Source organism: Toxoplasma gondii, chromosome II (genome assembly GCF_000006565.2).
Source record: "Toxoplasma gondii ME49 chromosome II, whole genome shotgun sequence".
NCBI lineage: Eukaryota > Apicomplexa > Conoidasida > Eucoccidiorida > Sarcocystidae > Toxoplasma > Toxoplasma gondii.
In genome coordinates, this window is record NC_031469.1 from 200,137 (window position 1) to 220,956 (window position 20,820).

The following is a 20,820-nucleotide window of genomic DNA, read 5'->3' on the forward strand; positions in this document are numbered from 1 at the left end:
GTCTCACAGATTGCAACCGAAGACGAAAACAAACTCAGGAAGGTACGCTGGTTGGAATGTGACAACCTGAGATCCCTTAGATGAGACAAAACGGTCTCTGGCAACTGTGAAAATTTTGGACTCGTGCACAGACGCATCAGTCCTTGCCAAAGGCCGGAACTTCTGCTTGACACGCTTGCAGCAAATAAACTCGCATATCAGATGGGCAAAGACACTTTGTCCAACCGACTCTATATACTCACAAAAATACCCACGACTGCCGCGAAAAAAGATGTAGCTATCGATAGTGTCACAGAATGAAAAGGCGAGCTGCCAGTTCTGCTGTTTACTTGTACATCCCTGTGGTGGAGTGACGACTATGGGGACGATTTTTAACGAATGTTCCTTCTTGTCAACTCGCGGTTCTGTCCACACGTCCTCCGTACATTTTGAGTTCCACCAGAGGACAGTGAAACAAACAGGGGTACATCGCCAGGGAAAATGGCCGAAGGGCACAGTCTTCCCCTACATCCTGGTTTCGTCCACACACTTTCGTCACACTACAGTGACAAGGCATTGGAAACTCCCAGTTTAGAGAGGTTCAAAGAACTGAACAAGGCAGAATGCATCAGTATTGCACACTTGTTAAGCTGCAAACTCAGTTTCATGGTACCAGACACTGGCTGACAAATTTCTGGAGGATAGACCGCAGCCTTCGACGTGTCGAATTGCCGGCGTAAGCACTCTCCTCTCTGCCTCTTCAAGCTCCTCCTCACTAGGAGCTTTACTGAAACACTCGTTGCAAAACTGTGGCACCTCACCAAGTCTGTCTTACGGGCTCTTCCTCGACAAGACTTCCACTTTAAGGGTATGACTGAGCATTCCACCATGGACGAAAGCGATGACATGACCACATGCATGTTCTGCTGCGACAAGCCACCTGAACGATGCCAGCAGAGAAATCAGCGGTTGCTATTTCCAACGCATATCACCATGTCCCTGGACTAACTCACCGTGCACCCCCATTCTCAGGATACCACGATCTTAGTGCGGCGTAGGAACCTTGCCAAGGTTTCTCGCAGTCACTTCTACAAACGAGAAGCCAGAGTTGCACTGCCATCGTAGGGTTCGCTCTAATTGAACAACCACCAGTCCAAATCGTGCCGCTAAGCCACTGAAGGCGCCCATGTCTGCAGTGTGCAACTGCACTTCCTTTCTGCAATACTACTGAAATCTTCTGCTTTCCTGTGCACCGACTCACCCGCTTTTTCTAGGTGCCCGTGAACAAGCGAAGACATCCACTTCGAGCTCTTCACTCGCATGCTCCCGTTTCACCTGAAGTAGCCGTGCAGTGAATGCTACTCTTTTGACCGGAGTATGCCATGATTCGCCTCTTCGGTACAAGCTGTTCACAAGCGACGCTTTCACTCAAACTGGCAAGCCCCGATAACGGTGAAGAACCCGTATTCATACGGAGGAGATCTTGAGAGTTTATATTTGAAAGGCCAGCATTTGCATACGCACTGCCTTTTCTAGGCTGCATCTCAAAAGTTCTGCAAATATGCTGTTTTCGTCTAAATGACCCTTGCAACCACCGGCTCTCTACGATGCACACAGTAACTTGCTTGTACCAATCCACAATGTGAGTTGCGACAGTCCTAACTTCGTTGTGAGTTACACAGACACAAAGCACATGACAAGGTCATGTTAGTTCTTGGGCGAACGACTTCCGAACCTTGGTCTTTCCTTTAGTAGAGGGTGACGAGATCCGTACCCCTCAGGAGAGTGATGATTATGGCTGTGTCCCCCCCCGCCGTCAATGTTGGAAAGGTCCGCGTCCATCCACCTGGCAGTATCCTTTCTCGAGTTCTGTTGACCTCAATTCCTCGCAGAATTCCCCAGTTTAGGTCTTGCTCCATAGGTTTGTCGTGTGCCCGATAATCCAGGGTCGCGGCAGGTTTGTTTGCGGACGACCAGCCTAAGCAGTCGGAGGGGTTCTGTCGAACGGCATTTGTATTCGGAGCCAGGTCTTTCACCGAGACTCTCTCGACGACATTTTTCACTGGAAATCCCCTGCACACGTCCTCCGCGTAAGTTTTTTCGCAACGGCGCCGCGCGGTACCTTTCGTAAATCACACACCGGCGTCCAGACCGAACATGCGGACCGACCACTGCGCTCGCTGGCAGCGCCCTTCGGCTTTTCTTTGACTTTTTTCGCGGGTTTTCTTGACAGAAACCGGCCATACTTCTTCAGCAGACGGGAGGAACTCTTGCTTTTCGTTCCTCTGCTTACATTTTTTCGTCCTTCTGAAGACCGAGTCGCAACGGCGTGGTTTTTCCTGCCCGCCCTTGAGCAGTCGCAGAAGACACGGCAAGCGCCCCCCCTCTTTTCCGTGCTGTCTTTCCTCTCGAGCATGTGCAGCCTCCTTCCGTCACGTCTGAACACGATTCCCTCTCGTTTCTCTATAGACTTTTCTCTTTTTCACAGATGCTTCTATCACGAGTGTGTCGAACCCCTTCGAAGAGTTTTTCCGGCTGCAGACTTCTGTTCCACGCGACACTGGCCTTTCGTCGCACGCTATCGACGAAGGCAGCGCGCATCGTTGAGGAGAGCGTTTGCCGAAAGTCTTTCGGTGCGGTGCAGATGCCGCGTTTTCCCCGCCATTCAACTGTGTGTGAAAGTCCCTCTCTTTTCACCAAGTCTCTGCAACGTGTAAAGCGCTGGACCTCACAGCCGGTTAACTCCGGCCTGGCACAGGGTCTCGGCTGCAGAACAAGGGGGAACCTTCCACGGCCATCTAAGCCTGGCATCCCCAGACGGGTTTCTTCTTTTTATTTCTAGTTGGGTTTCCGCCGTCCCAGAGAGACAGACTTCCTTTGCCGGTCGCGAGCGTCCTCCTCCGCACTCCGTCTCTTTTTTTCAGTAGCTGTCCACCGACTTTCGCGAGGGATGAAGAGAGTGAAAGACGCGTTTCTTGCCACTCTTTCGTCCATCGTGTTCGTCGCCAACAGAGGGTCGTCGAAAGCAAGAAGGAAACCGCCCGGGGGACGGATCGTCTGGCTTTTGAAAGGGAGGAGGCTTCCCGTGTCTTGCGGATAAAAAGTCCAAGACTCCTGATGCTTGTCAAACGTGGTCCACCGTTTGTTTCCTTGGTTTGTTTGGCTGTCTTGACATCCGATAGAGGTTCACTCAGTGCATCTGTTCCTTTTCTCTCGCGGCTTTTAGCGTCTTTCTCTACCCCAAAGTATCGTCGTCGTTATCGCGCGTGTGCAAGAATACCACTCAAGCCTCTCTTTTTTGCTTTTTTCGAGAGATTTTTTGCTTCGTTGTTCTCCGCGCGCCTCTGTCTTTACCTCCCAGTCGTAGTGTGCTTCGCGACAGATGTACACACAGAAAGCAACGCGACGGCAGAAATCGAAGTGTTCAACTCGCACCTCGTCCAGTGCTTTCGCGACAGAAGCGCTCGCTTCTCTTCGTCGTTTACCGTGCCAGTCTAGGGCTCGATCACCTGTCAAAGAGTTGCCGGACACAGGTTGTCGCGGAGGATGCCAGCTCAGAGAAACTCTCGCGACCGGCTGTGCTGTCTGTGTGTGTCTGCGTCCTCTCGAAATGTCGGTCTCTTCTTCTCTCTCCCGCCGGAGAGAGGCCTTTTCGTGCGTCAACAGAGATGCGCGAGATGCTTGCTGCTTCTCTACAAACTACCACTGTCTCTCTGAAAACAGTGCTTCCCCAACTCGCTCTTCGTCTCGTTTTTCTCTCCCCGCACCGCATTGTCGCCCGCATGCACAATGCCCCCCGAGTTCGCGAGCAAGCCACAGGGCCTCTGTCGTCTGCTCTCGCGCGCTCCCGCCCTCTCCCGCTTCGCTGAATCGATGGGTCGAGCCCTCGCATGCAGTCGCAGGCCACGGTGTATGTACACTGGAGTCTCCGGGGCCAGCAGACGCGCCGTTCGCAACGACGGCTTGTCACTACCTCGCGCCCAGGTCATCTTTTGTCGCCGCGTCTGCCTGTCGGTCTTTCGCGGAAAGCTATCGGCGAGAATCTCTCTCTCCTCGTCTGCCTGGCGCCGCAGGGATTTCAGAGTTCTGGGAGGAACGCTCGGTGTTCAACGCCCAGGAAGACCAACGCGACAGAGAGAACTGCAGAGACGTTTCGTACGTGGAGACGGATTCCGGACTTTTCGCCTTCAGGCCTCAGCAGGAGCAGGGACGCACGCGAGTCGTCTCCCTCGAACTAGATCCGTACAGCCAAGCCAAGACTCGCTGGGGCCGAACGCAGAACATCCCCGCTGTCGGGGCCGCTCTTGTGGTCCGCAGCGGCGACGCATACACCGCAGGAAGGCGAGGCGGAGAGGTACTTGAGATAGGGATTTGTTTTTAGGCAACATTTGCGAGAGCGTTCGTAGTTATGGAGCGAGGGAAGTTTCAGAGCAAGCACGCAGACAGCAGGCACCGGCAGCCGAGGGAAGCCTTTTGAGATATTTTAGATCCGGGAAGCGATCAGCGACGACCTTAGTGTTCTGTTGCCTGTATCGCTGTACCGATGATCCAGGAACTTCTTTTTCCTTGAGAACGGCTGCGACTTCCCACTCCCGAGAAGCTCGACGTTCTGTTTTTTTGATTCGTTCAAGCATCTGTTCGATCTCGGGAAGACAGCTGTCGAGGGAACACACCTCCATGTCGATAAAAAGGATCTCAAATTTAATTGTGTGATGGCGCCTTCTTGTCCTATATCTTGCTCGCATAGACCGTGCCTTTCGCCCCATGTATGTGATCTCGTTCCCTCTCAGCTTGCTTTCGTGTAGCCTCTCGCCCTTTCCGCGTCTCTGGGATTGCTCTGTTCGAATGGGCTTCACACTCGTCATCTCCCCATTGTGCTTTTTACGTCACACTGTCATTCTTTGCCATTTTTTCTCAATTTCCTCGTCCACTGCCCCTGCAGGGAAACGCACGAGCCTTTCAATCTCTGGTTTTTTCCTTTAATTCTTTCCGGTTCTGTCTCTCGCATCGCTGTTGCTGTCGGGTTCTCTCTTTTCCGTCGCCTGTCTCCACCTGTCTTTGCCCCTTGTGTCTCCATCTGTATCTGCCCTTTGTGTCTGCATCTTTCCTGGCTCTCCTTTTTGTTGCATGCAGACGAGAGACAGAATACCATTCAGCTTGCGAAACACAGAGAGAACCACTACCAAGGGAGACTTCAAGGTAGCTCATGCGGCAAGAGAGAGAGAGAAGGCCAGTTGCCTGAAAGAGTCGGTCAACGTACACCGTCGGGCGCAGGGCCCGCGTTCTCACAATCTTTTTCCAAATGCACAGCGAACGAGGGGTGTCTCAGGTCCCTCTGGAAACAGGTGGTTGAAAGCTGTCTCTCCTGACTTCTCACACTTCTCAGAAGAGGTTTCAGATTGCAAGGAACTCTCAGAGACCCATCGCCGCGAGGCCCAGGCATTCGCTGCTCACGGTGACTCCCTCCCCACGCGCGACGCGTCTCACATGTTTTCCTCCTGCCACTATCCGCATGACCAGGGTCCCCCCGTCTTCTCTTCTTCGACTCTTCTCTTTCCCGAGGAGGCCGACGACGTTTGCAGTCGACAGGGCGGTTGTCCTCGCTCTCCGCCTCGCGGGCCTGTCCGTCCTTCTCCCCGGAGGCTAAGTGTTCCCCACCAGGTGCCGCTGAAAAAAGATCCGCGACTCTCGAGCGAGCCGAAGTCGCGAGCAAGGTCAGTGTCTACGAAAGGCCTCGCACGGAAAGAGACAGGGCGCAAGGAGATACCCCGCGAGGAAACGGGGCGAGGTGTGAGAGGCGGCGCCGGGTGTCGCTTAGCTTTCGCGGCGGGAGGGCGCGACAGAGACGGACAGACGCGAAGCACACCGGAAGAGACGAAACGGCGAGACAAGAAGACTTCTGTGTCTCCGTTAGGAATCCGAGTAACCCCCGGAGGCGACCGAGGAGGAGGGCGACTTGGTGGCGCGGCCCTGGTCGCGAGAGGCCTCACCTCACAGAGGACCATGACTGGCAAGCGGAGAGAGAGTGCAGAGAAGGAAATCCGAGGCCCAAGGGCCTACTCGTTTTCACCCTACGAACTGCTTGAGGAGGACGTCGGCAGAAGACACCTTGCCGCCGAAGAACAGCCCAACGGTGACTGGACGCCCTTGGAGGAGACAGACAAGACTGGCGGAGTCTGTTCTCGCGGTCCCTCTTGCCCTTCTTCCCCGGTGCACTGCCCTGTCTCGTCTGACGCCAGAGCTGAGCTGCTTGAGCCTCGCCTGTCTAGAGATGCGCCCCTGTCCCCTGGGGCGTCGTGCGCCCACCTTGGCTCACGTCTTGCATGTCGCAGGCGGGATTCTGACAGGCTGCGGCTCGAATGCGAGCGAGAATTCGAGCGAGGAGACCCCCAGAGAGACAGCCCCTGTGGCGTCTCAACTCGTCTGTGTCCGTCGGAGTCGAACGCGAACCACCTGTCGACCAAAGTCGTGAAAGGCAGGTCGTTTCGCGTTGCTCGGCGTCGACAGAGTCTCCCTAGCGAGGAACTAGACAAAGGCTTCGAGGTCTTTGACCGGCGAGAAGACAGAGTGACCGTGGTTTCTCTCGGGGCGGCGGCAGGGCGCAGCAGCACTCCCGCGAAGGCCCCAGGGAGACAGGGTTTCGAGTGGGGAGGACGGCGAGTAGACAGGGCCTCCTTTTCCTCTTGCGCCTCTCCAGAAGAGCTCTGTGCCGACTGGGGGCCCTGGGCCGGTGGGGAAGACCAGGGAAGGGATCGAACGACGCGTCATCGTTCAAGAGAGATCTCTCCCAAGAAAGGCATCCATTCGTCTCCAGGAGAGAGAGAAGAACGGTTTTCTTCTCCTGCAGTCTCCTCGTCAGTGCTTCCGAGCTTTCAAGAGATGCAAGACCGCAGGCACATGGACACGGAAAGTCTCCAAACGCGGTTTTTTCCAAACAAAGATCTTCTGGACGGGGCCCGCGGCGCGGCTCTCTCGCCTGTTCGACACTCGCGACGCTTCTCAGTCCACGGGTGCGCTCAAAGCCGTTCCGCGCGCCCTCGACTGGCGTCCTCGTGTCTTCCTTTTCGCGAGAGGAATCGACCCGCAGCCCCTGAAGAGGAGAGAGAAGGCACGTCTGCGCTGTGTGAAGATTTGGCTGCGTTGGTGGAGGAGGCGAAAGCCTTTCAGACGGGAGAGAACTTGACCCACCTGCGTTCGCTCCAGCAGGCGATTGCGATGCGCCTGCGAGAAAATATCAGAGAACAAATGGCTGCGATCGAGTCTCTGGAGTTGATGCAAGACCTCCGACCTTGTGCTTTGCAGGCAAGTTCCTCTGCGACTTCCGCACCCCGCGAACTCCGACGCGCAGACACCGCGGCGGTTGCCGAGGCGAATCTGGAGCCTGCCCAGGGGCCGGTTCCGGGCCTCTGTGAGGCGCGGGGCTCAGAGACAGAAGACCCCCCTGCGGGAGAAGAAGAACCACGAGCGGGAGAGCAACACCTTGCGTCTTGCTTGGCACTTCTGCGGAGTCAAGTGCGCCGCGAACAAGAGCGACAGCGCATTTTGCTGGAGAAACACCGCATGCTGCAGGAAGAAGAAGAGCGACAGAATGCGGAGTGGCTGCGCGAGAGAGAGACCCTCTCGAGAAGGGAGAGAGAGTGTGGGAAGGGCGAGCGAGAAGCGGTCAGACAAGATCGAGCAAGAGAAGATCCTAGTCGCCGTCAAGGCCCGTGGAATCGGAGACAGGTTGAAGACCTGAGTGAGAGGGAGGCGACGCGCGCAGAGAGCGAAAGAGTCGTTTTCCTCGCCCGTAGGTGTAAAGAAGCTGAAGACTATGAAAGGCCTTCGCAGCGACGCCTTTGCGAGTCCTTCGCTTCCTCACCGAATGTCGAGCTTTCGGTACTTCCTGGTGTCTCCCCGGGGAAGCGACGGAGCTCGTCTCAGCTTCCGCGCCGTCCCCGCACGTGTCTCTCGTCGTCGCTGCCGCCTTCTACGCATGTGGAGCCCCAGGCGGAAGCGTCCGAAGAGAAGAGGAGACGGCGGGCTTCTCTCGGAGACATCGACTTCCCGGGGCGAGGGACGTCGCTCCTGGAGCCCGAGGACGAAGAGGAGACAGGCCTCGCGGAACTCGTCGAGCAGCAGCGCCTGAAGCTGCTCGCCCTGAGAGAAGAGAGACTGCGCATGCAGAGCGAGAGAGCGAGACTGGAGAAGACGGCGGACTTGGATCCGAGGAACAAAGACCTGCAAGGTGTAAGCCTGTCCGTAGCACGGAGCCTGCTGCCGAGGGGCGTATCTCATCGAACGTCAAGGCGAGGACAAGAGGAAGCGGTGGAGAAGGAAGTTTTTCAGAGCGCAGGAGAAGCGAGCCGGGAACGTGGTCCTTCTCCTGGCGACGCCGAAGTGCACAGTGCGCGTTACGCAGCAAAGAACGACCCCACTGTATCCGCCGATGCCTTTCAGCGTTGCTTCGATTCGCATGCGTCGCAGTTTCCCTGGGAAGCGGGGCTCTCAGACCTTCTGAGAGAAGAGACACGAGCTGTCGACTCAGGCATCAACACGAAGGAGCGGCCGTCGTCTTTGTTGAGGGGCTTTCAAGAGACAAAGATTCCCTCGTCCTCGTCGGATGCGTCTGCTCTCTCTGGATTCGCTTTCTTCTCGGAGAAGAAACCTTTGCAGAAGAAGGACGATCTGAGATCGTGCCAGCGACTGACGAGAGAGCGTGTGATGGCGCGCAGGCGCCGCGAGCAGGAGGAAGCGGAGGCCGCGGAAGCAGAGCTCGAGAGGCGGAAACGAAATCTGGCGAAGCTTTCAGAAAAAACGAGAAAATTGGTGCAGAGACACTTGCAGGCCTCAAGAGCGCGCGCGAGAGGGACTTCGTCGACTGAGCCTTCTGGCCCTACCACCGCTCGGCAGAACCCCTGCACTTCAGCGCGAAACGCCGAGGGCGGAAACAAGGACGCAGGAAAAGGGAAGAACGCCTCGGTGAGAGCGTCGGGTGTACGTACACCGGAATCCCGAGGCGCTTTCGCGGTTCAAGGTTCTTCTCTTCGCCAGCAGGAGGGCGCGGAAGGACGCGCGTGTGGAGGCTCATCGCGAATCGGTAGAGAAGCGGAGAGAAGTGGAACCGAGAGCGGGACAGGCAAGGACTCGAGAGGAGAGAGCAAATCACTGGTTTCTGAGAGAACACGAGAATCCCCGAACTTCCAGAGTCGCCATGACGCGAGATCCTACATCCTTGGCCCTTCTCGGCCACTTCCGAGGATGAGGAGACAAGACGGAAAAGGAGAACCAGAAGGGGAAGAAAGAAGAGACACGTACAGCGCGCGTCTTCCTGAAACAGCACCCACGCGGTCCCCGACGGAGTCGAGGTGTTTGAAGGAAACAGAGAAAACCGAGCCAGCCTCTCTGGACTCTTCTCTTCGGCGCTCCCGCTCTCAGCCTTCTCTGAACTTTAATGGAGAGGCTCGACGCGATTGCCAGAGACGCCAGAGTGTGGAGCCTGTTTCAAATGTGTCAGTCTTGCCTTTCTGCTTCCCTGAGCGTTCGTCGAAATCCGAGAGCGTTCGCAGCGAGAGAAGCAGTGCTGGCGGAATCAGCAGTGGACCTCTTGCCTTTCTTCCTCCCGTTTATTGTCGCTGTTGCCTCCACAGTGTTATTGTGCCTTCTACGCTGCCTCCGCCTCTCGGGGTTCCTTCTCAGGTCTCGGGTCTGCCCCTTGCACCGACAGAGGCTGTGTCTCCTGTCCCCTGTGTCGACCTCGCGCCCCGTTCCCTCTCGCCGAACAGGCGAGACATGCCGCCGTCTCGGCTTCCTCTCTCTGGAAGTACAGGATCTACTCACGTAATTCTTCTCACCCCCACACACGTGCAAGGCCCAGGGGCGACAGGCCCGTTGCCTCTTCCGTCCTGCGCGCACGGCTTGCCGTTCCCACCGCCTCACTCAGGACAGATCGGCGGTCGCGCGACCGCTAGTTGGGCTCCAAAGGTCCCATTGCCAACTGGAACCGCACACGCGCTCGGAGACCGCGAGAAGGGGCAGGCGAGTGAAGGACTCCGAGAAGGCGAGGACGAAGGCGAGAATCCGGTGAAGGGAGAAGGCTTTGAATCGGGCAATTCTCTGCATGCGCTCTCGCCTAAAAAGGCGACAGGACATGGGCCAGAAAGCGAGCGAGATGCAGGGGAATGGAAAACTCTCCCAGGTCAAAACAGTCTTTTGAAAGCGGTTGCAGAGCGACGAACACACGACAGACGAGGCCAACACGCAGGATCGCCGACGGAACCTCTTTCTCCCGGTTTTTCTGTCCAACTCCCTCTGTCTCCGTCTGAAGGAGAAGACTCTCTCCAAGCTGCTCGCGATCTCCTCGAGAAAGAAATGATGCAGCGGCTGATCGCGAAACAGAAAAGCTACAACCGCGCCTCTCCCTCGCCGCGTATCTCGGCAGGCGACGCTTGCCTCTCTCCACCTGGAAACGCCAGCGAGACGGTCGCCATACCTCCTGTGTCTCCTGCGCCGAAAACAAGAAAGGTGGAACCAGAGCCAGAACAAGAAAGCGAGTCAGAAAGGGGAGAAGAACGACGAGAAGGAAAAGGACATCTTCAAAGAAAAGAGATACCTAGGAGAGAAGGTATGGGGGGACTGCTTGACGCCGCCACCTCGCCCGTTCAAGTTCTTCGGCCGTCCGCAGGTTCAGCGTCGTCGAGACAGAGAGGAGAGAGAAATAGGGAAACATACAGAACTGAACGGGAGGATTCTCCAGGAAGGGAGTATTCGGTTCTTCCTGAAGTCGAAACGGAGGGAAATAGATGCAACTTAAGAGCTGCGGATGCGTCTTCCCACCCGCATTTCCAGTCCCTGCCGAGGGTGTCTCCTCGCGCGCTCCGCTGTACAGACACCCCGCGGGGCGAGCAGGAGACGGGACCTGTCACGCTGGACCGCGCCTGTTCGCCACTTCTCGTTCTTTTTCCTGAGTCTTCTTCGAGATCTGCAGCTCCATCGCACCGGTTTGACATTAATCCTGAGTCTTGCATGCGCTCGCTTTCTTCCTCCAGTTTCCAAGAGGGTCTTGGCGGGCTTTCATGTTGTCGGCCGCCAGAAAACTCGAGCGTTTCTTCTCCCTCGTCTCCCTCTGGCTTGTCCTCTCCGGCATCTCCGTTCCGCGGTCCTGAGAGAGACAGACAACACGGAGACTCGCCATGCCTCGCTCCGGCCGACGACGGAGGCTTGCCCTCGCGAGAGCCTCCTTCGATTGGAGGCGCTTTGCGTGGCGTATCTCCTCGTTCGCATGCGCTTTCCGGCTCGTCTCCTGACTCAGAAACCTTTGCCCCGGAGGCAAGGGGTCTGTCTCCGTTGGCCCGCGAGGCCGACCGGTGCGCTCTGCCGAGTTCCTTCGAGCCCGTGGTGCCCCCGCCGCCGTCGCCGTGTGGGGTTGTCTCTCAGGAGACTGCAGGGCCTTCGCAAGAGAGCGACTGTGCCCTGGAGGCTCAGCAGAGAAGAGACGGTTTGCCGCGGCGCGAGAGTCTGGGCAGTCCGCATTTTTTCGGCGCAGGTGAAGACATTGTCAAGAAGGTGCTTGTGGGGATCTGCGATGTGATTCGAGAGCAAGAAGCCGAAGCTTTCGCGTCGGAGGTGACCCCGTTGGGAGGCGCAGGCAGCCACGAAGAAGAGCCAAGCGAAAGGGAAACTTGGGAGACGATTCTCCGGTCTCTCACTCGCTTCCGGGAAAGGAGACACTTGGGCCCTCTGCGGCCAAACAGAGGGGTCGACGCGCTGCAAAAAACCGAGCGAAAAACCGAGCGGGGAGGCAACAGCCCGGCGGCGACGGAGAGGCAACAAGGGGTGGGAGTCTCGTCGAGCATAGCTGGCAGGCAAGTGTCTCCCCGAGCTTCGGAGTTTTCGCGTTCGCGCCCGGCCGAAGATCACTTGTTTCCTCGACTTTGGAATTCCTCTTCGCCTTCTGGGACGCCTCCTCAACCGCCGCCTGTGTCTCCTCGTGTGTTGCCTTCCCAAGAGGTTCCGACTGCAAGCGCCGCGACTCCAGAGTCATGTGGCTTGCCGTCAAGCACAGACACAGCCTTATCGCCTCGTCCGCGCGCTCCCCTGTCTCCGTTGCTCCCCTCGGCAGGCCCGGGTCCCTCGCCCTCACGTGTGTCTCCGCTGCCGTCGCCGTCCCTCGGGGTTCTCTCATCGTCGCTCGGCCTCGCGGGCGACGCAGGCGAGAAGGTCGAGCGGCACCTCCCTGCGCCGCTGCAACTGGGGGCCCTCCGGAGTCCTCGGAGTCCGCGGCCCGCCCGGCACTTCGCGTGGAGCCCAACTAGCGGTGCCGCGCCGGGCGCGGATGGCGAAGGAGACAGAATACGGGGGTCGCCCCGGAAGGAGACACATGTCTCTCACGTCGTCTCGGGGCCTGCCCTCGACCAGAAAGAGCTAATTAGCGCCATCGTCGAACAGGTCATGGCTAGACTGAAGAGTGAGCGTCTCTCACCGCTGTTCTCTCGAGAGAAAGAGACGCGCTTTCCTTCGACTCGGAAGGCGAGAAGAAACCGCGAGGAAGGCGGGGAAAGCGCCTCTGCTCAGAGTCGTCTCTCAGGTGTCTCTGTCGCTCTGGATACCATTGGAACAAGCCTGGAGAGCGGCGAACTCGAAGAGGGAGAAGTCCGAGATGTCGGGAAGCTGCTCACAACGACGACATTGGAAGACGAAGCCAGTTTTCATCTGAATGAGTTCCCACCGTCCCCACCTCTCTCGTCGACCAGCAGGACTCAGAAACAGTCTTCTTCGCCTTCGTCGCCTTCTCAGAAACACACACCCAGATGTTCTCTCTCGCCTCACGCTTCCCCTCTTCAGCGAGAACAGCGTGCGGGGCTCAAATGCCTCTCTGCGCCACCTAGTCCCCACGCCTCGCCCTCCTCTCCCCGGGCGGTCCCTGCTTCAGATCGCCAGGGGGAACAAGAAAATAAGAAGGAACAAGATCTTGAGAAGGACCAAGAACTTAGGAGAGGACAAGGACTTGAGGTGGAACGAGAACTTGAGAAAGATCAAGGATTCGCTTCGACGCTTGCACGGTCCCCCGGACTTGTGTTTCCCGCGACTCTTCTCCCCTCGTCGCTTTGTGGGGTCGTTAGAGCGAGTCGCCCCTGGAGCCCTTCGTCTTCTGGACGTACAGCCGCAGCGAACAGATCGAAGGCGACAGAAGAGACAGATGGAGACAGAGACAGTCAGGACGAACAGGCTGCTGCTGTCTGTAGTTATGGTGCGAGTGAGGAAGCCTCTCCCCGTACGCCACCTAGACAGGGGGCTGGTCGCCCAGGTTCTCTCCTGTCGCCAGAGAGGGCGCTGGAGGCGAGGATGAACGAGAGTCTCGTCCCTTGTTCGCCGCGAACAGAAGACACCCTTCCATTGGACCCAGCTTTGAAGCCTTCGTCGGTGTCTCCTCTCGCGTGTCTCGGTTCTGCCTTTCGGGCGCCAGATCAAGCACACGATCCGAGGCTTTCGCCTCGCGTGACTCCGGAAAACGATCTAAATGGTTTGCTCTCGCCTCTTCGACAGGACTGGGCTCAAACAGAGAAGGCGTTCTCCGTTTCTTCGAGAGAAAAAGAGGAAAGCGAAGACGAAGCTGAGGACAGAGAAGACGTCGCAGCAGAAAGAGAAGACGGACAGCAAGTAAGAGTTTCCGGAGTCCTTTTCTTCGAAGAAGAAGCGACAGAAAGCGACGCTCTTAAATTGCGGAGTCAAGAAGAAAACGTGTGCCAAGAGAGAGAAAGTCTCTCTGCTGTTGACCTCCACCTGCGAGGAGACGCTGTTGCTGTCTCTCTGCGGCTCCACAGGGAGGAGCGCAGCGAAACTTCTTCGCTTTCTGAGAACCAAACTGCTTGTTTTCAGGCAGATAAAGAGAACAGAGAAGAGGAGAAGGCTCGAGAAGCAGCAGACTCAGCAGCGTCTGAAGACGCGCATGCTTCGGCTATCCTCTCGCCAGAGGAACAAGAGCCTGCCGCTGACTCGCCGAGTGTACATACACCGCGCGACAGAGAGGCAACACCCAGGGAAGCTCCCGACAGCTTGGAGGGCCCATTGGCGGCGTCCGACGTTGGGCAGCGAGGTGAACGGGTTGAGGAAGAAGAGCTTTCTGGGAGGCCGAAGCAAGATCTAGGGGAGAGTGAGGCGCTCGAAGCCGGAGAACGCGAACCGATTCAGCACGACAGCAAACGAGTTCTGCAAGCAACACAGCCGCTTGCGGCATCCGAGAAAGCGGAAACTGCACCGAGAAGTCCCTTTGGCGTTGAGAGCGACGCTGCTTCCTTCCGTGGAAGAGAAGAGACGGCAGAACGCTGGTCTCTGTCTCCTCGCCATCTGCCTTCTTCTGCGGTTGACGAAACACAAACTGCATCTCCCGGAGACGGCCCGTTCCTCTCCACGCAAGCTCAGCAGCGAGGCGAAGACAACAGAGAGGAGACATTTGTTCGCTCCAGTTCTCTGTCTTCGCCCAGCGACCGGAAAGAACTCTACGAAGAAGGTAGGAGCAACACTGCTTTGCAGATACTACTGTCGGCTTTGACGGTGTGCTGTGTCCTGTGCTTCATTTGTTTCTCGGTTCCTCCGTTCGTCGACCCGCGTCTAGAGAGTGTCTCTTCTCTCCACATTTCTGACTTTTTCCGGATTTCTCGCCGCCAGTTGTTTCAGCCACGCAACTCTCATCTCTTTATAGATGGGTCCCCCACTGCTCGCTGCTGTCGCCTGTTCCCCGCTTCGTTTCCATAGCTCCGCCTTCTCTCTTGCCGAGCTTCCCCGAAGGTCTCTGAGCCTCCTTCTTCAGCGTTGAATCTGTCTCAGGGAGGAAAGGTTTTTTAGAAAGGCACAAAAAGGACGGAACGGCTTTCGAACGGAGAGCGAAGAAACGAATGCAGTTTTCTGTCTTTTTTTTGGTTCTCGGCCTCCCTCATCTTCTCTGCTTCTCGTGTCGAAAGCGCGATGCCAGTGGGTGTGCTTCTCTCCTTTGATTTATGCTTTCTGCTGGACGAAACGTTTATGGGAGGGGAGGTTTGACGCCTCCGTCAAAGTGCGAGGGTCTCTTCTTCGTTTTGAAATCGTTTAGAAGCGACAGACGCAAAGAAGAGAGATCAGATGTCGCCCCGTGCATGTCTGTCTATCGAAACCTATCCGGCTCTCTGTCTCTGAGAGCTGAAATGTTCCCTTACCTTCTTTCCGTGTACCTCTCGAGACTGTCTTTTTCTCTCGGTGTGTCTGTTTTTTGGGTGTATCCAGATGAGAGAGATGAACTTGCGCCTTCGTCTAGAGATGAAGCAAAGGCAAGGGCCATGTTTCATCAAAGACTGTGGGCAGAGGAAGAAACTTCGTCTGACGAGGGAGAGGAAGGAGAAGGTGGAGGCGAAGCTCTGCAGACTTGTCCTGCGGCGACTCCAGGGCCTTTTCGGAAGAGCAACCGCGTGAGGAGAGAGAAACAAAGAGAAGCAAAAGAGACAGAGAAAAAGAACGTGACCAGCGGGAAAGATGTGAAAGCGAAGGAGAAGGAAAGGAGACGAAGAGACAGTGGCGAACGAGAACCTCGCAAGAAATCGAAAGAAACGTCTATGAAAGCGAGGCAGAAGGAAAGGGGATACCGACGAAGGAAAGAGAAGGAGCTACGGCGTAAAATAAGACGGAGAGTGGAAAGAGAAAACACGCAGGAAGCAGCTGGGAAAGAAAGCGAGCGAAGATGACAATGGGGACACAGAAGAGACAGCGATGGAAACAAATGATTCAGCGAGTTGAGACACAGCCGAGGAAGCCGACGGGGAGCAGCACCGAAACGAAGCAGGAAAAACAAAGAGGGAGATCCAGACTAATCCAGCGAGAAGAGAGAAGCAAAGAGGCAAAGGCAGAAACCAAGACGAACAACGCGAGCGAGAAAAAGAACCAAGCTCGCCATCTGGAGGCTTCAGTGGAAACCCTGGGGACCTTTCCAGTCCGTGGAAAAAAACTGCAAAGTACATATTGCTTGCTTTTTTCCATGTTTCGCAGGTCGTCGACACCTCTCCGGAAGCAGCTGTGCGGATTGCATTTGCTCTCATGATTGTCAGACGCGGAGGAGAGTTGCTAGATGTAAGACAACTTCAAACCGCATGCGTCTGGGGAAGAGAAAAGAGCGCGTGAGCTCTGCAAAGAGAAAAGAATGCATGCCAGGGACCCTCTGGGACAGAACGTAGCCATAAGTGGAAGTGCATGCTTGTCTGTTTTTTTTCAGGTGCAAGTGACTCCAACAGACACCCAGACGGATAGGAAGCTTTACCGAGAGATCGTGAGTTTCGCTGCTTCACTGAACGTTGCCAGACGAAACCCTCCTATGCGCTTCGCACGTGAAAAGGCTGACATCTCTTAACATACATCTTTGTCTGCATGCTTGATTAGAGAAATACTTTGTTGCATGCAGAGGCTGAAAGGCTACGCGTAAAGATACGGGCGTCCAGGAATGCGCGACCATCCTTCCTGCCCACCAGCATATCTTTCCATGCTCCTAGGGAGTAGACGCCTCTCCAGTAGATACATATATATATATATATATATATATATATATGCGTGTATCGATTTGCATTTATAGATACGTATATGTATGTAGCTGTGTGTGTCTGTCTTTATTTCTTCATTTCTACATGTATGTATGTGTATGGATGTGTACTTAGGCTTGTGCATCATTTTTTCGAGAAAAGATATATATATATATATATATATATATCTGTGTATGCATCTAAATGGGTGTGCCCGTGGCTCTGCAAGTATACGCGCATCTTTCCCGCGCATTTCCGATGCAGACGAGGCGTTTGCGTCTCGCTGTGTCGACATCGTTGCTCGCGAATTGATTTTTTTCTCCACGGTTTGGGATCTTTCTCTGGGGTTTCAGCACACTCTGGTCAATCACAATGTTCGCGACAATCCGTCGGCTCTCTGCATTTCCCGAGACTTCGTGGAGTTAATTCTCGACTTGATACACGACGTTGTCTCAGACGTAAGTGTCTCCTAAAAGGAAAAGATAATTTTCAGAGAAACAACCACAGTGCACACTTCTGCTCATGCATACTGCCGACACACGAATTCCGCATATATACTTAGGCATGCACATATATACATATATGTATATATATATATGTGTATATATATGTATATGTATATGTATGTATATGCATATATGTGTATGTGCATCTGGTTGTACATAGTTCCTACCTTGGAGAACACAGGTACACAAGTTCGGGTGTCCGCCTGAACTGACTTGGAATTCTTTAGAGCATTTGTCTACGAGCCTCGTTTCCTGTCTACACCACGAGGGAGACGGGTGCATGCGAGGAGGAAATGCAACGTTTTTTCAGTCCAGGCAGATGAAAGTCGTTTTTTTTGCGCGATCACTTGGACATGCGCGCGTTTGCTCTTGTCTCCGTGTTCCTCTTTTAGGACGCGGTTGCGGGGTTTCTGTTGTGTCTTTTGTTCGAATTTCTGTCGATCCGTTTCCTTTTCTTCTGCTCAGCCTGAGAGTTGCTTTGTGAGCACCAATCGGTGGCAGACTGAGGAGGCTCACAGGAGGCGAGACTTGAAGCAACAAGCTTTCTCGCGATTCCCCACCCTCTCTCGCTTTTTTTCTGCGGAACAAGAAAGGCAAACATTCACTTGGCGGGAACTCTTCGAATGGGTGAGACCCGTGCCTTTTCAGAGAGATATCTTTTTCACAGGAAGAACACACGGCTGTACAGTCCGACGAGTCTCAGACGTACACACACATACATGTATATATAAATATATGTATATGTGTGTGCATATATGCCTAGAAGTACATTTCACCAATCGTGGGTCACTCGCGTACATGCATCGGAATCCATATAACTGCATAGCTACATATATGCATATATTTATGTGTACATGTGTGTCCAACGAAGAGGGAGGGAAGTAGGTATAGGTGACACTGTTAGCAGGGATACAGAACGAGCAGAAACGCGGAGGGAGAGAGGCTCTGTAGCTGAGATCTGCTGTGGTTTTGTTGGAACCATGCACATTTGTGAAATGGAAAGAAAATGTGGACGACAAGAGACGGGGGAGCTCGTTTCGCGCGTCTCTCTTGTCTAGAGGCATTCTCTTCTTTTGTTCGTCCCCTCTCGGTACCTCATCCATATCGAGTTCCCTTTTTCTTTCAGGTTTACTCCGCTGCTTCTCTCGGCTTCTTCGCCCCTCTCTCTGCCTCGTCGCCTTCTTCCTGGCATCGGGGCCTTCTAAATGATCCTGTCTTCAAGCCTGTTTCTTGCGTTCCGGGTATGTTTCTGGAGACGAAAGAAACGTGCAGAAGTGTGCCTCTTTACGCAGTGTTTTTTCTCTCTATGAATATACCTTTCTCTTAATACCTTGTGCTTCTCTCCATGACATTGCTCCTACTCTCGCCAGATGTATTTTTCTCCATATACAAGAATCTCTACTCGTATGCTGCAGCTTGAAGCAAGTCGAGATCCTCGTCTATGGATGCCATGCAAACCGTGCTAAGGCTAAACCGTAGATTCCATTCACATGCACTTGCAAGCAGTACGCATGTAACCCTGTACATGTGCACCAGTAGGGTACATATATATATATATATATATATATATATATGTATATATATATATATATATAGGTGTGTGTTGATATATATACATATATGTATATGCGTGTGGTTGTAGGTGTTTTCTGAGACTCGAACGGGAACGGTGAAAGCTTGATTTCCTGTTTTTTCAGGTGTCGCGGCAGACGACGTGATGGGCCTCGCGTTTGTCCACCACAGAGGAGCAGAGGCTTACGTGCGTCACCTGAATGGCGTTTCGCCTCCTGGCGTTGGTGTCGCGAACGATGGGCAGGCACCCTCTGTTCGTTCTTCATGCGCAAGTTCCTGGGGTTCACAGGGTCAGGAGAAGGCAGACGCGGTGGATAGAGCAATCAGAAAACAGCAGGCGGACGAGAACAGGCGACCGGCGCTCTCTGCGGTCTCTTTGTCTCCTCGAGAAAGGAGAGAAGAGAATGGACAAGGAAGAGAGGAAAGAAGAATGGACGCATCTTCGTCGGGTGCTGACTCCTCCGTCTCTCCTCGATCCCCGGCTTCCCAGAGACAGACGAGAAGCACTCGAGGGGAACATTTCGCTTTGCGGGAGGAAACGGGAGGGGGGCGCGTTGAGGAGACACAAAAAGGAGAAAGTCTCTTTCTCAACGCCGCGTCGCTGTCTGCGAAAGGGAATGTAGCCGAGACACCGCAGCGGGATCTCCCGTTCTCTCCTCAGAAAAACCGAGAAAAAGGAAACGAACTCGTGAGTTCCCCCAACTCAGTCCCATTTTCTCCTCTCTCTCCTTCTCCTCTCTCTCCTTCTTCTCCCTCGTCTTCTTCTCCCTCGTCTGCTTCTCCCTCTTCTGCTTCTTTTGTTCTTCTATTCACATCTCTTCCAGGTGAGCAAGGAAGGCAGACGCCTCCACGGTTGCCGGCGTTCCCCGTGGAAGTCGACAAAGTCGTTCTTTCCGCGATGTCTCCTCGTGTGTCTTCTTCGTCTCCTTCCCCCTGTTCCTCTGCGTCTTCGCCATCCGATGCAGTCTCCGCGGTTTCGCCTTCCTTGAGGGCGGCGGGAAGCCAGAGGGATGTCCGACTCAGTTTCACCGGCGAGGCTGCGGGAGAGCGTGGAGATGTGTTTGTGGGCAGCTTCTCCGCGCTCTCGTTTGAGCTAAGTCACCCTCCGTACTCGTCTCTGGAAAAGCTGGGAACATCCGAAGACGCAGCAGAAAGCTCCGACCGCGGCGGTTCTCCTGCGATGCAGCGGGGCCTGCAAAGAAGAGAGGGCGGCTGCGAGCAAGAAGAGAGACTCCCAGTTCCGGTCTCTCCAAGTCGGACCTGTGGAGGCGACGGAGAGCAGGAAGGAGGGGAAGAGTTCGGCTTTTCTCCCCACAGCTCGGACGAGAGAAAGAACTCGAGTTCACTCTCCTCTCCCGCATTCTTCACCTCAGGTGGAACAGCTCTGCCCCTAGACTCCGTGTCTCTCCCGCCTCTGCCCTTTGATCCGTGCTTCTCGGCTCCCAGATGCGAGGAGAAAAACATCTCTTTGCTATCTTTTTCCCCTGAAGACTCAGATCGGGGCTCCGGCGTTCACCCAGGCCTCGTCGTGGACGAGCAGAGAAACAGGCGGGGACCCGACAGAGAGACGGAGAGAGAGGCGGAAGTCCAAGCAGAAGATAAAAGAACAGAAAGAACGGTGGGGAAAGAGGGAACAGTGCTACGAGCTGCTCGAGTTCCAAAGCCCTTGTTAACAGGGTCTGAAGAATAAACGATATGAATTCTTTAAGACAGCGAGAGAAAAGAGAAAGCCGTCTTTTCACACGTAAAAAGTTGAGGGAGAGAGAGAGAAAAAAAACACCAGAACGAGAAACCTTGGGGTTCTAACAAAGTCTGAAGATCCCTGCAAAACCTTTTCTCTCTGAGACATTTGTGGGCATAGAGAAACAAAGAACTCGCCCTATTGAGTTTTCCTTGTCGTGGCGAATAGGATCTGTCAAAAAACAGATGAAACTGTCGTCCATGCTTCTTTCTAATCTATCTAATTTCTCGACCCCTTCGCTTTGGCATCTTACCCTGTCTAAAACGTACATCTCTCTCTATATATAGGTCTTTATATATATATATATATTTATATACATACATGCCGCTATGCGTTCGGTTGTTCTGTGTATGTTTGGTTCTTACTTGTCTTTTCACGGGACTGCTGCCTCAAAAGCGACTTGGAACAGTCTCGACGTAAAATGACTTTTCTACCTGAGGTCTCTCGTCGAACGAGTGTCCAGCCGCCTTCGGGAGAAAGCATCAACACCGGAATCAGTTGTCTT

The 20,820-nt window shown here is 54.6% G+C and overlaps 2 protein-coding genes across 2 annotated transcripts; one reads left to right on the top strand and one right to left on the bottom strand.

The window, feature by feature from the left end:
• Positions 1–539: 539 nt before the first annotated feature.
• Positions 540–1,561, bottom strand: TGME49_221275 (hypothetical protein; the record flags this gene model as incomplete). Its single annotated transcript, XM_018779908.1, has 2 exons — positions 1,241–1,561; positions 540–919 (listed from the first exon to the last, which is right to left on the bottom strand). Exons 1-2 carry the CDS (start codon positions 1,299–1,301, stop codon positions 540–542), a joined length of 441 nt encoding a protein of 146 aa, XP_018638256.1. The 5' UTR covers positions 1,302–1,561.
• A 2,028-nt stretch (positions 1,562–3,589) lies between these two features.
• Positions 3,590–20,264, top strand: TGME49_221280 (hypothetical protein; the record flags this gene model as incomplete). Its single annotated transcript, XM_018779909.1, has 10 exons — positions 3,590–4,333; positions 5,113–13,617; positions 13,837–14,467; positions 15,217–15,398; positions 15,973–16,053; positions 16,196–16,249; positions 16,850–16,954; positions 17,468–17,629; positions 18,129–18,243; positions 18,700–20,264. The coding sequence occupies 10 exons, from the start codon at positions 3,590–3,592 to the stop codon at positions 20,262–20,264; spliced, it is 12,144 nt and encodes a 4,047-aa protein (XP_018638257.1).
• Positions 20,265–20,820: the final 556 nt, after the last annotated feature.